This window comes from Sceloporus occidentalis, unplaced genomic scaffold (genome assembly GCF_023333645.1).
Source record: "Sceloporus occidentalis isolate IW3139 unplaced genomic scaffold, rSceOcc1.0.p SCAF_225, whole genome shotgun sequence".
In the NCBI taxonomy this organism is placed as follows: domain Eukaryota; kingdom Metazoa; phylum Chordata; class Lepidosauria; order Squamata; family Phrynosomatidae; genus Sceloporus; species Sceloporus occidentalis.
Window position 1 is genome coordinate 1140860 of NW_028317205.1, and position 14949 is coordinate 1155808.

The 14949-nt window shown below is 40.5% G+C and overlaps 1 protein-coding gene across 1 annotated transcript; it reads right to left on the reverse strand.

Annotated features, from left to right (window-relative positions):
- Positions 1-7417: 7417 nt before the first annotated feature.
- On the reverse strand, positions 7418-13085 carry LOC149276788 (inositol hexakisphosphate kinase 2-like). The gene is made up of 5 exons (XM_089503298.1): positions 12884-13085; positions 10648-10873; positions 9836-10008; positions 8925-9100; positions 7418-7930 (listed from the first exon to the last, which is right to left on the reverse strand). The coding sequence occupies exons 1-5, from the start codon at positions 13083-13085 to the stop codon at positions 7418-7420; spliced, it is 1290 nt and encodes a 429-aa protein (XP_089359424.1).
- Between the last annotated feature and the right edge of the window lie 1864 nt (positions 13086-14949).

Here is a 14949-nt window from a genome sequence, read left to right on the forward strand (position 1 = left end):
ACATCTAAAGGGACAGCTGTGTGTGTCACACCTGCAATAGTAGCGCTTGTAAACGCTGGAATCTCGACCTTTGATAGTAATTAACTTGTTACAACTTCTCTTTATCCCTTGTACCGCGCTATCCTGCCTGTCTGAACTCTTATCACCAGGGCTTGCTAAAGTACGCCAACAAAATCAGACATCAAGTTGCTACGGCAATAAGACCACAATAAGACCACTTTTCCAACTTTGCACCTAGGTCACTTTTTGTACATAACCACCGATATATTACATACGAGGCGCGCGATAGGACAAGGAGATTTCTGTATTAGAATAATATATGAATATTTTATTATTATTAGTTATTTATATACACAGCTCTTTTACATAATGGGGAATGACAAACGCAAACCGACAGATGGTGGCATTTTATTTTAATGAAAGAAAAGGAGAATTTTTGGATGTTATGAGAGAAAGAGAGGCAGATAGAGAGGAAGCTTTCTGAAAGGGTTAACGGAGCCGGTTGTGATGTCACAGCTCGCGGGGGGCCAGCGGGAGGTGTGTTAGTACATTTCCGTTGCGTAATGCGGATTCTGTTCCAGGGAATGACAGACATTCTCTTCGAGTCACGCTGATATCCGCTGTTTTTCTGGCGTTCTGCGCGCCCGAGCCGAGCCGCTGACCTTTCCACAGCCGCTTATAGCCCAAAGCGCACAAGGATTTCCAGGCCTCGGAGACGTGTAAGAATCTCACCGGCTTCTGCCCCCGGCTAGGGATTCCCTCCGCACATCATAAAGGAGAAAACATTTATTTTTAGGCAGACAAAACACAAGTCAACGAGCAGCCGATCTTCCGAGTCCCTCTTACGGCAAACTGTGTGGCGAGAGCAACTTCTTTATTTTCTTTAAACACCATTAAAAGTTTATCATAGACGACGGCGTTCTAAAAGCTGCACTCATAAGTTAGTGAATAGTCTTTATCTTCACGGCAGGGGTTAAAATAATTCTTTGCGGATGCCGTGGATTCCAGTTAAGGAATTCAGAATTTTTTTTTTAGAAATCAGTAGCTACATTTTTTTTTGGGCCCTCGTACATCATTGTCGATCTCAAGAAAATATAAATCAAAAAAACCTCAGCAAAGCACTGCCGTGAAAGAGGCGGGAGCCAGGATGCTAGGCCCATGACATCACAAGGTCTTGGCGGAGCCACTTATGACATCACATGCTCTAAGCCCTTTCCGTATAGGGAGCCAAGATGTAGTTAATTAAAGTAGAAAAATGCAATAAATAGGAATATCTCTCAGCACCATAGCTGGGAACTTTCTAAGGGAGCTGACCCTGCGACAATTGAAATATTAACCTCTTAATAGCCCGTCCTGAAGATTCTATGTAGTGACTCACTAAATGTGTAATACTCGTTCTCATGGAAACCTTGACTTGTCATTATTTGAAGATGCACTTTATTGAATCACCTGCATTCAAGCAGGGATATCAACCATAACATACAAATATATGATGAAAGCAGGGTAGAATAGGAAGGAGTCAGGGGCACAGCCCAGGTATCACAGCCTCTGTGTCATAAACATTTTTTATCTCCGTCATTAAGTTACTTTTATATATAAATCCTTCTTCAGCAGTTGTCCGGCTGTCGGCTTTGTAGAGCGGACATCTAAATTTATTGCGATAACTTAACCGGTTTGAGATCTTCTTCCTCTTTCCTGAGTCTCACCAGACGAGGACAAAAATATCCTCACCGAGAGACGCGGATCCCAAAGCCGCTGAGGTTTTAAAAATCACCAACGTGTCTGAAAAACAAATGCGCTCACAGATAACGTGTAAAGAATGAACTTCATTGTTTGCTTCTCGGAGTGAATGTTCTGCAGGTTAAATCCCCGGCATTCCTGTCGCTGAAAAGGTTAAAGATCCTTTTTTTTCTTTTACTTGACAGTTTATGGTATTTAAAACTTCCTTAGGTTCTCTCTTCTTTGAATGTGAAACACTCTGCAGGGCTGCCTGGCTTCTCTCGTTTGATATTCCTACGGCATTCCTTTTTCCTCCCCTGATGCCCCTCTTTTCTAGGAGCTCGGAATGTTTCCTGGGTATGAGGGGATCGCAGGGTTCTACAGCCCTAAAAGCCCAGATAATTTTATAGAAACAGCAGGAAATTTAAATTTTATGTTTATTAAATATGATTTTTTAGTGCCCCCGAAGAACAAAAGTGTCCCTCTTTGCTAATATAAATGGCTACTGTAAGCAGGTCTGGACTGGCCATCTCGCACACCAGGCAAATGCTTCAATGGGTTGCTGGCCAACAAAGGCACATCCTCCAGCGGCAGATCAGGTGCTTCTACGCAAACTTAAAAATCTAGCGCATGGGCACGCATCTTCAGCCGTCAGCCCCGCTTATGTCATCAAGCGGCTGCTGGTCTTAAAGTGCCGGAGCTGCCTCATCATCAGCAGTCGGTCGCTGACTATAAGACATGTTGAGTCCCGGTACCAACTGGAGATAAACATATAGTGAACTTCAGTAGTGGCGTTCCTTTAAGAAGCTGATGTGTTGAATGCGGTGTCCAGTGTTAGAATGTATGACCGCATTATGTGCAGTATTTCTGCCACTGCCGATCTGCTCTCGTTACCCTGCGTGTGTCCCTGGTGTTGTGCCAGCGGATACCACCGAGCTATAAAAGAAACACAATATGCACGAGCGCTACTGGCTCGTGGCCTCCTGAGCTCGTTTCCTGCAGGGTTCTGCTTCAAAGAGACATGTCATGGCTACTCCACAAACTACCTCCTGACAACACCGCTCCCCACCCCTCCAGCAGAGACAGCCGGGAAGAAACCGCTCATGTAAAGTAATAACACAACAATTGGCGGAAAAACATTGAGAGCTACCTTTCACTGATTACAGATGTTAACAGCCGTCTCCCTGTCGAGAGGGTCCCTGGTGGTTTTGCGAGACCAACTTGAGTTATTGTCAGGGGTGTGATAGGAATCAGATGGGCCATGAATGCATTTGGCCCCCTGCCCTATTCCACTTCAGGAAGTTTACTGCTTATATGAGGCAGGGTGGGCCCCTTGGATGGAAGTGAGAGCCGTACATCTTGTACCCTTTGGGGGACATTGTGAATTGGGTGTTGTCTATAATGAGAAGGGTGTAAGGGAGCCTGCGGTGTCCTGTATCAGCAGAGGGTTTGGTATCTGCTCCACACATTCTGATCGCTGCCCCGTGATGCTATTTTTCCACCTCTACCACACGCGTTCCCTCTCTCTTTATCCAGATCAATGGTTTTCAAAAATATTGTGTTGTTTTGTCAATAATATGACAGATAACCAAAGGTTTGCTGGACATGCTAGATGGTACAACGAGTGGTTTGTGGAATGGCACCTTAAAAAACTTTTAATAAATTAGAACTGCTTACATATCTAAGTCGAAATAAAGAAAGTGGATATTATTATTATTATACCATGATGGTTCAAGACAACATGGAATCATTAGTCGAAGATGATGCACGTTAGAGGGTCAGATAGGGTCCCACTGAGGTCCCAATAAATGTTGGCCCAATTAAAGGTATCACCTTAGGCTTTAATCACCAGGTGAAGTTACCCGTATCTATACAATACGTATGGATTAGTTACCTTGCCCAGGCTGTATCACACACTACAGCGCAACCAGTATGCCTGCAGCTCCTAGGGCGACCACATGTCCTGGATTGCCCGGGACGGTACTGCAATGGGTCTCGGGCAGACTAATCCGAGACAATGCATTGTGCTTGACATGGTAAGCTGCGGCCAGCATGACGTAAAAAAAACTCATTGTGTGTATGTGATGTGTGTGAATGTGTAATGTCATAATAAAGAGGTTCAGTCTCTGAAACTGCTGATGTCTGATAATAGAGGGGTTAATTCTCTGAAACTGCTCATATCTGGTAATAGAGGTTAATTTTCTGAATCTGCTCATGTCTAGTAAAGTAAAGACTGTATGTATATTATAATAAAAATATATTATTAAATCTGAAATAAACATGGTTCCTAAGGCTTTTTAATAATTCATAAAACATTATGTAAATGTGCGCGCATATGTGAGTCAGTCTGCGTGCTGGAGTTTGCCTGACACAATGTAGAGATGTTATTATAAGCTACTTAATGTCATATTGGTAGGACAGAAACTTTAATGTTATTAGCAGGGATATTTATTTTGCTGATTACAAATTGTACCGACCAGTATTACCAGTAATACGACTTACACTTATTACTTAGCAAATAAATAAATAAATCCATCCTCAACCAAAGAAAAACTAAGAGATCTCTTTCCAGTAGACTGCAGGGTTTTCATATTCTGTAGCGCTGAACAAATAACGTCTTTAATACTGTCATCTACATAGTTCTCTGGATTCTGAGCTTTGGGGCAAAAGGTGGCATAGTTAGCTAATCAGTTTATTTCCTTCCATGATCAGGCTCCCCCCAAACCCTTAAAGGCAGCTAGAACCAATCAGCTTCCATCAAAGGGGAGGCGTCATTTAAAAACGAGAATTGAAGAATAACTTAACGGGTTGGAATTCTCGTGAGGATTCTGAGAACAGAAGTTAAAATGACTGCTCCCACGGTACACATCTAAAGTGGATTTCTAATTTAACCCCTTAAGGACAACGGGTACATGAAGGGGATAATATGAATGGTTTTAACTTTACGGAACGGATATCAGATCTACTGTAACATACTAATGACAATTAATTATTGCGTTTCCAATAAACATAACGGAGAGGCCTCAACATGAGTTTGCTGCTTCGTGATGAAGGTTATCTAGACAGCAAATCTAAAGGCTCAAACATAATAATGGTATCAAGTGCCTCTGTATCCGAGCCTGAGAGGTTAAACGGGCTTCTCTGTCAATAAAAATAGAGATTTTTTTTCGGTGCTTGGTTTTAAGTCATCTGGAAAATGCAGACAGAATCCAATGCCTCCCTTCCAAACAGATCAACATAACCCTCCAGTATGTGAGGAAACATGGCCAGCACGGCACGTACCGGGTGCGCAGATATAGTTACTAAACCTACTACAAAACTTAGAAGCCGTTTGATATATATCTGTCATGTTGATCAGTATCGCTTCGGACCTGAAGAGAGGATAACTCTCTAAAGCTCGTCTTTTCATATCCTGTCAGTCCAATAAAAAAGGGATCGCTTGCATACTGCAAGTTTTTTCTTTAATTAAAAAATAAGCAAATGGCCCAATAAGCTCAATGGCTAATTAGATAGCTAATACCGGTATTCACGTGATAAATAAACCAACAGTTCTGTGAAAGTGTTTGTTAAACTATGGTTCGGTACATTCTAATGGAAAGTTTGATTTTCTTTTAAAATGAACATCCCCAGGGCAATTTACCTTGGTTACAAACTAATGATCGTACTGTTGTTTTGACTGATTCAGCACCGAGTTCCGGTATTTAACCTCAACGCTGTAAAGCTGATGAGCTACAACTCACATTGCTCCCAGTAAATGAACGCCTATTGATGCCTCTAAAGGCTGTACCTCTAGAATGGCATCCATACACCAACATCTGGAGAGCTTTTGGTTGCTTTAGAGCGAATATCCCCATCATTCCATTTAATTTAGTAACTTGAAGTTAGAATTTCAGAGATATTCAGAACACTTTGTATTTTCGCTACCGGAACAGTTTGAAGCTTCTCTGAATCCTGCCCGAGCCCTCACCCAGCAGCCCAGAAAACGGACTTTGTATTAGGTTCACGGCTCCTGCCAGAGAAAGATTCCGCAGCGTTTAAAGGTCTACAATTTGTTGGCGTCCAGCAATATTTCAAGTCAGCGTTTAGGATAAATATTTAATCAAACATCATTTATTTGGGAAACGGTGCACAGCGCGTTATGCAGCTGCCTGGAAACCGCTTGTTTTCTTTGCTGCTGAGAAATGCGGCAGAATATTCCTGGATTAGGTAACATTTGTAGAAAATTGACCTGCCAGTTAATACCGTGGCGGTGAACCTAACCCTTTTTATGACTGGCATTAAATACCTCAAGGCAAGTCACAAAACTGGATTATTCCAAGGTCCCTCGACTATGCGTGTTCTCCAAACCCCAAATAATCATCTCATAACAAAGCACAGCCTTTACAGATCGGTTACAATTCATAGAAGATGTTTTTATTCACTACCAAAGGAACACAGATTTATCCATTGCTCATTAACTGAATACAAGGATGGTTTGTTGAAGTTGGTAAAGAACCAATGGGCTAACATTGAAGGAAATTGTACTTTAAATACCTATCATGATGTCATTAACTGTGCATTAGATGGTGAAGGATCATTCGCCCCAAATATTGCTTCTAAATGTGCAAACCTATATTAACATCTAGTAGTAACAGAAATGCAGCTTTTCTAAAAGACATGATGAAAGTCTCCCTGAAAATCCATCTTTTATAAAAAACCAGCAGGCGGCCAAGAGAACCCATAAACAAATGATTGGGAGCGAGGCAATCGCCATTCCCAATACATGAATAAGTCTGCATTAACTCATTACTATCCATGACATCTGGTTTCGACATAAACAGGTTGCATTGTTTGTATTCCGCTTGCGTCAATGAAAAGTACCCCATCAATATTGCAATGAAACGAGTTCTTGGTTCAAATTTCCTGTTCCTCAACACAGAATCTCATCACAAAATAGAAATATTTGGTTAAATGATATCTTTAAAAAAGAAAACATGTGCAAATGAGTTCCCACACAGTTCTAGTGAACTTTCAGTTCCCGTTTCAACGGACATCTTCATTTAACCGTTATCATAATGCTATGGCTGAACATTTGGCATTCATGATTTCTTTCTGCTAGAAGGCACATGTTCATGAAACCATTCCATGATGTTCCGGGCAAAATAAATAGAACATATTATGTGCAACTAAGTACAACGTAATTAAATCGCTACATAAAGCATTACTTTCCTGTAGAACATAAAACTTACATACAACTTTTTTCCTTTTTTATACACAATTGTATACATTGTGTCATAAATATTATAACTCAGGCAAAGACGGAGCTACACTTTTCAGGCAAACGCACGTAGAATACGGTTTATCGTGTTACCACGGATACGAACAGCACCACGTACGACAAAGGAAAAAAAAAAATATGAAAAAAATAAAGGAATTTTATTGGAACGCATACACACAGATGTAACAGAGGTATTTGAATCATCAAATATGGAATGTCTTAGAAATATTTCAAATAAATAAATTTTACAATATTAATCAGTGCCATTTCCAGCACAGCTGTAAGAAAATGCCCGTTTTCTTTTTTTTTTTTAAACCAAGACTTTATATGATGGGGTAAGCCCACCTGATCCTGTAATGACTTCTATTACCACTACGTGGTCATCATTTCGGAATATAAACAGTCAATAGAGTGCTTCATACAACCTAATTTGCATGACCTTTATTCACTACGTTCATCTCTAATTTCTTTAATAATTGCTATTAAATTCTGAAGTCCAAAAATATAGCCAGTGTCCTGGCCTTCGTGCACAATGCTATCTTCCCCGTAAAACTTGCAGGTCGTGTGTGCAAAATCTATCATCCGGACGTCGACAGTGCTAGCGGTGGTCTTATTGGGCGAAGGTTTGTAAGCGTACGCTCCCGCTGATTCGTCCGACGACTCCTCTGATAAATCGTCCAAGTCCTCGGGGTCTGAGTCCATGGGAACTTCCGGTACCTCTTTCCCATCATAAATAATAAGAAGCGAACTGGAATAAAATCGGTAAGACTCCTGTTTTTCTAAAACTATTTTAAGTTCAGTCAGTTTTTTGATTACAGGTTCAAACAGTTCCCGTCGCAGGTTTCTCCCGTTGTGAAAAAACTGGTAAAGTGCTTCTTTAAAACCCTGGACTGAAAGTTTCCGACCGTGGTACTTGTTCATAAACATAAGCTGCCCAGTACCAGTCTGATAGACCTGAAATTGAAGGAAACATCGGGTTAGATTATAACTAGTCTGGACATTATCTTACACAGATAGACTAAGACCAGAGGATTCATTAGGTAAAGAGCTTGCAAGCTCACGAAGACGGGGCACTGAATCCAAAAAGCGTGCAATCATCAAAAACTACAGATTCATATATTAAGCCTTTCCTTTAACCACAACAATGCAACCTTGACATTGATGGCTCGTGGGACCTTTACAGATTCTCCCCCCACAAGGCCTATTTCTGTCTACCCCTAATCGTGGGGCATTGAGGCTCAAACAGAAAGGGTAACGAGGATTGGCACACTAAGCCAAAGCTGTAACCTTTACAGGAACAGGGTGATACTGTTACGGCTGTGAGGCTTATCGACGTGCAGTAGAGTCAGGCCCCCGATATTACGCATGGATGTTGCACCGGGTTATATGTTATGCAGGGTTTGTTTACTACAGACAGTAAAGGAAGATAAAGGGGGCATCGCCATGTGTTATTAATTTGGTCAATGCTGTGTCATGTTGCTGGTTTTCTATAGACTGCTTTAACCTTGCTGTTCCAGTGAACTGGAAACACAAACATGTAAAGTCATTTAAGCTTAAATAATTATGTTTAGCAGAATCAATGACAGGCCACTCAGCTGGTGAACAAGTAATTGGCAGTGAATTCCTCCCCCAGACATAGAGGTATAATCAATCCCTTCACACGGCTTCATAAACTCACCCACTGATAATGAAACGAGATAAACATCTCCCAAGCCATTCCGCTTACTGGATGAACATTATAACCTTTTCAGGCTGGTTGACTAATCCATCCCAAATTTAGACACCTCTTATTTTACATCCCATTACTACTTCGCTGGCGGAGAGAATGGGAATGAGTGGATTGTAAACCAAGCTCTGAGTGACCTGACCAGCAGCTTTATACTGTTCACTCTATCAAGTGCACTAAAAGAAGAATGTAATCATCTATAAAAGGGGACAAGCAACCTACCTGCATTCCACACACCCGGACCCCGATAATTGCCGACGTGCTCTGCTGACACTTCCGAATTTGATTGGCCTTCTTTTCCTCGGTTGCATCGTCGCCATGTTGTCGAGTTCCCATCTTCAGGTCTAAGACACACGGTACCTGATATCGGCAGGTCAGATTTTCCAAAAGAATGAATTCTAACTAGTTAAGGAATATATGCATATATACTCTGCCTCTCATATTACCTTTATACTTTAATGCAATTCAAAAAGTAAAAAGATTATCCTAAGCTAACAGAATACAGACTATGATTAACAAAAGCTTGTTTCCGTAGGCTTCCAATGCTCGAACTAAATCCTTATTATTTCAACCAAAAAACTTATATTGTGCTCCATGGTCGTAAAAAAAAAATAAAAAAAAATAGCAATCCGGTTTTAACAACATTATGCATTTTATCCCAAAAGAAATGTACTCTTTTTACGGATTGCAATTCTAAATAAAAAAAAATCTGGCAAAATAAACTCAAGGCATGTATACAGTTTTTCATATGAAGTATAATAAATTGAGTTTAGTCTGATGGGTATAAGACACGGGGATTTTAGCACGTTCTTTTAAATGGAGCAAGATGAGCAGTAGAAGTGACACGGGGCATTTAGAATTAATCAGCTTTCACTGTTCAGTACATGTCTGATCACCAGACAGCTTAAGATAAGCGCTGGTTAAACTTACTGCAGTGTCACCTTTGCTATAAGACGGAAACTCTACTACGTGCAAAACATGGAGAGAACAGAGCAATAAAATGCATCATCCCAAGAATTGCCTCAGAGGTCTCCGTCTGAAAATATATATATATATAGATATATAGATATCCACACATAGAATCACATACAGAGATGATGTCATCATCACATATTAGCAAATAAAAAGGATACTATATTGGTTTCTGTGTTTGGCATTTTCTTTCATGCGCTGGAGCTGCTGTTGGTGACATTTCATACTCCAAGGGTTGTGCTTAAACTGTGAACCAACATTCCCTTTTTTCTCCACACTGTAGTATAAGACTTCAGACTTCTTTAACCATTCAAATTCTTCATCTAGTTTGTGACTGAAAATACAGAAGGAAAAAGGAACTTTATGATTAAAAAAAAAACAGATACCGATACTCTATATTCTACAATGTATTACAATCCTTGACAGATATAATAAGTGCAAAATAATTATCACATGGGCTAGGAGAAACCTGTCACCCTCAACAATGCAGAGAGCTACGTCCTACAGGAACACAAGCGGATGTGTTTTAAACACACCAATGGACGCTAGGGCCAACTAGTCACACTTTTCAGCATCTCTTGCCAAGAACAACGTGGCTCAAGGCAGGAAAATCCTCACGTAAACACTCTGGTTGTTAAATTACATTGCGAGAAGTCAACGGGAATGTGACTCTTCAGCTGTTGGTAAACTACAACTCCCAATGTATACGTTGTGGCCGGTTATGGACTCCCCCCCCAGGTCTGAATCACAGAAAATGGAATATTTCTGATGAAATAATTTTTTTGTTGGAAAGAAAGCTGGTGTAGGTAATATATAAAGCCAGGACACCATACCTCCAAAAGACCGTATATTGATGTAAATCATAAACTATAAAATGACTTGCCTCTCCCAACCTGCATCTAAGAATATCATACGCCGGCTCTTAAAGGTCTCTTAAATAGTACAAATATTTTGCATTTTTTCAGAAGCTCACCTTTTCATTTTCTCCTCTTTTCTGTGCTGTCGAACTCTCTCCTTGGTTATGTTATCATTTTCCAACATGAGAGCTTTCTTGTTAGTCCACCTGAGATATTTATTTTTTGTCTCACCGCAATCCGAATAGTCTACATTTTCCAAGTTGTCTTGGTCCCCGTTTAAGGGATAGGCTATTAGACATAAATTCCCATCCTCGTCTTCTTCAAAACTCACGGACACCACACCTGGAGGGGTAGAAAAGGTAGGCGCTTAGGAATCAGACATGGCACGCTAGATACAATGTAACACGAGGTTACAGCGAGAACTATGTGATGATTTGTTTCTTACCCATTCCTTAGCACTTATCCTGCCACAGGCCAAATCTCATCTGTCAACCTAACAAATATCAAGACATCTAAATACAGAAACACCTGACACACAAACACAGCGTTTAACACCAATAACTTCCAGGGGCACTTTATATGAACATATCCTTTAATGCAACATAAAACTGACCAAAATAAAAACAGGAGACACTTTCGTTTCTTCATAAATGTTTATTGAAATAAAACAAATACCATTGGCGATTGAAATAATAAAAATAAAAAGATGTAAACCATTTCTCATTTACATCTTTCAGTGAAACACAAAAAAATGGGTTTCATCATAGCAAAGCAAAGCAAAAAATAAATAAATTAAATAATGAAAAGCATTTAAAAAATATTATTAAACCAGAAAGGGGAGTAATTATATATGAGGGGGGGGGGGGGGTTATGCATCATAACAAAACAAATATTGGGAGATTAGCGAACCATAGCAAAATAGAAATATTCGGTGAGGGGGGAGGTGAGAAAGATAATTTAAAAAAAGTCTGTTATAACAAACACTGCCTGAATTGCTTCTGCTGAGAATCATCAGTTTTGATGTTTTATGTTGATTTTATTTTATTAGGGCAAAGACAACGAACATAAAGAGCAAAGCCTGTTTTCTGCACCAAACAGTCTCTGATAATATGTACTATTTTATTTTTTATTTACATCTCTTTGGTTTCTGTTCAGTCTCTGACATGGCTGTACGGATCAGCTTTTTCCCCGTGTGTGCCACAGCATGCCTTTAAAGTCTTTAATCTCCCTCATTTTCTAGGCTCTGCACCACCACCACCTCTTGAAGCCCACATCCCTCAGGACGGCGGGGAGAAAGTAGCACTTTTGATCTGAGCAGATGGACCTGAGTCTTATAGTGGCTGGAAATGAGTGCAGAAGCTCAAACAGTCCCTGCTTTAAAAGCACAAAAAAAAGGGCTACAAAGACAAGAGGGAGAAGCCAACTAACAAAAACAGCCATCATCCTAGGATAAAGTCACCACAACACTGATCAACCCCCAACCACGCTGTAAACATAAAAAAAAACGAGCAGAAATAATGCAACACAGCAATTTAATATTTCAACCCATGACCTTCAAAAAAAACAGTTTCTGTATTTAATCCTTACCTGTTTCGTTTTTTTGCTACAAACACACCTGTCACAATTTACCTGATTTTAGCTCCAGAAGCTATGGCCTTCAGCAACGTTTACCAAGTTTATACTGAAAATGCATACTTTGCTAATGAATCACCGTTGGATTACAATGAAGACCAACAAAGGATATTAAATTTGGTATTGCCCGAGGGGAACGGGATTTACCTCCCACACGTCAGATGATTCAACTGTGATGCAACTCAACCTTATTCACCATGATTCTACTTTCATTTCCTTTAAACCGCAAAGCAGCTAGGAAAATAGAGGATAGATTAAAGATTTGGCGTGACTACCTATTGTGCTTTTTATTTTCATACCCATAATGTGTAAAATAAATCAACTGTGAGAATTTTATTGGCATTAAAACCAGCTTTCAACAACAACAACCATAGGAAATGTTAAGATAAAAGAGAAAAGGTGGAGGGAAAAAAAAACCTATTAGACAATGTACCTTTAAAAGCTGGTCTGAACAGTTTCCACTTACCTACTGGTGCCTATAGGAGACTTAAGGCCAAAAGCACAGCTTGTCTAAACTCTAATGCTTTTAGTCAGCCAAGACCCAATGGTAAGCATCTCCAAGACACGCATCACAGACTGTCCCTGACAACATTGAAATATATGGGAAAAAAATAAAATACAGTAATTCCCAAACTGCTTCTACAAAGAAGAGTTTCGGGGAGAATCAGCAATACCGGCATAAGAAACAGCAAGCAGTTCCACAAAGAAGAAGTAACTTACCTTTATACTGAGGTGTAAATTTCCGAATCTCTGTAGGGAGTGTTTCATAGAACAGATGCTCCCTCTGAATGAGCGGCTTACAGATGGTCTTGTCATTAAAGCGAAGGACACAGGAGTGTCCTCCAACCTGGTGTAAAAAAGGTTCGAGTAAAACTCCCTTTGCATAATGCTCCACTTCCATGGCTCCAAAGGCTGGGCTCATCCTTACTGCACATTAGAGGGGGCAGAGTGTCCTTTCTGCAGCTTACCCGTTTAAGGCTTCTGTTGAAACAAATGTAACAAAATCCCTTCTGTTTAGACCAGGATACAAAGAAAACAGTTTCTAAAAGTCAACAAAAAAAAAATGTCTTCAGTGTTTTTATTTCCCCAAAGCGCTGGTCACGGTGCGCCTCGCAAGCCAGCGAATCCTCGACTGAGCTTTAAAGCTGCCAGCGCAGAGACAAATAGGTGATGTCACGCTGGAGAAGAAAAACAATCTGCTGAGCTCCTCCCGCAAGACGCCCGGCCAATCCGGAGCGCTCGCCGCTCAGAGGCTGGGAGGAGCCCTGGAGGCAGGCGAGGAGACAAAAGAAGGTGGAGAAGGAACCTAAGGCTGCCGGCTCTCAGCTGTTTGCATTCTGAATTCATATGCCTTAACCCTTAAACTGCCAGATCAGATGAGCTACGCTTTGCAAATCCCCACGGGCATTTAAGATATTATTATTACTCGGGACTATTATTCAATGTGATAGCGTAGAAAACACAACTATTTTAAGGCATCGATTTGGCGAGAAATAAACATATACCAGAATATGCATATTGTGATGTAAGGAATATCAAGATGCAGTAAAATGTAAACATAAATAAAGGATTATGGTGGCATGTTTATTAGAAAGCCACACAGCCCCTCAGAGACGACAACAGTGTAACCCAGTGTATTTCCATCAGTAGAGGGCGCCGTAAGCCATCTTGGGCCGCGGCACTTTGCCTTTCTTTAGACTACTAAAGGGCTCACAATGGTTTGTTTAATCCTTAAGGTTATTTGTGATCTGTTTTCTTTGTAAACCAAAGCAAGCCCATAAATAGGAAGCTAGACCATCGATCCCAAAACATTTAATAATTTGACAAATCTTACAATAATGTTTAGCAGCGGTTTCCTTTCAAGAACATATGTCTACAAAGCTCCACAAGAGACTGTCATCACCAGGCGCAGTAAATCCCACTAAGTTAAATTTGCAGTCGACACAGACTCGCCTAGGGGTACAGGGCTGATAATGATATCATAAAAATATCTAGTGCAAACAGAGGGTTAATAAAATATGCTTTAGCAGGCACACTTACACATTCCCAATAACGCTGCACTGAATTGCCACAGATGACTGCAACCAAGTCATTTGTATAACAAACGTAGGTGGAGCGCACACGACAAAACACCACCATGTTTGAGAGTAAGGCAGGGCTCGACTAACTTTTTTGTCATTGTACATCGATCTATATAGTCTTACATCTTTCTGGCCCCCAATTTTGACCAGCCCTGGAGTAAGGCGCAGTGACCAGTATCCAAAAACATGGAAGGCTTCCATTGGTATATGGAAGGGGCTAAATGCAGACAGATACCTGTGAGGTCCAAACTTGTTCATTGTCTTTCTTGCAATCAGCGTTAAGATCTGCCTGCCATAAGCAGTTCAAGTCAAGCGTGGTCGGTCTCCCTCAACTGTTATAAACACTGACTGCTACAGTTTGGTTTCAGACAAGTTTGACCAGTTCATTCTCGATTTCCTAGCAATGGACCGGACACACAACTACCCTTTAAAATGATGATTGACATCATACGTCACAATTACACTATAGATTCTGTATGTAAAGAACCCACGAGCATATGTAGGAAACACACAAACAAGAAACTTCCCAGCAGAAACACAAGAGCCTCGCCTCAATCCCTGGTGAGCTCATCAGAACACTTGGAATGATGGGAAGAATTCTATATTTAAAGGGACTGTGACATTTCGTAATTCCCCAAGCTACCCATACACTTAATATATTAGGGCTGCAACAACGAATCGATAAAATCGATAATAATCGATTAT

What these genes read in the sequence shown, in the direction of transcription:
- LOC149276788 (XM_089503298.1), bottom strand. Translation starts at nt 13,085, where the DNA reads ATGAGCCCAGCCTTTGGAGCCATGGAAGTGGAGCATTATGCAAAGGGA. An exon ending in AAAGAGGAGAAAATGAAAAG is followed by an intron (nt 10,009 to 10,647) that starts GTGAGCTTCTGA and finishes CTGTATTTTCAG; the next exon opens with TCACAAACTAGATGAAGAAT. An exon ending in TCCGGGTGTGTGGAATGCAG is followed by an intron (nt 7,931 to 8,924) that starts GTAGGTTGCTTG and finishes CTTCAATTTCAG; the next exon opens with GTCTATCAGACTGGTACTGG.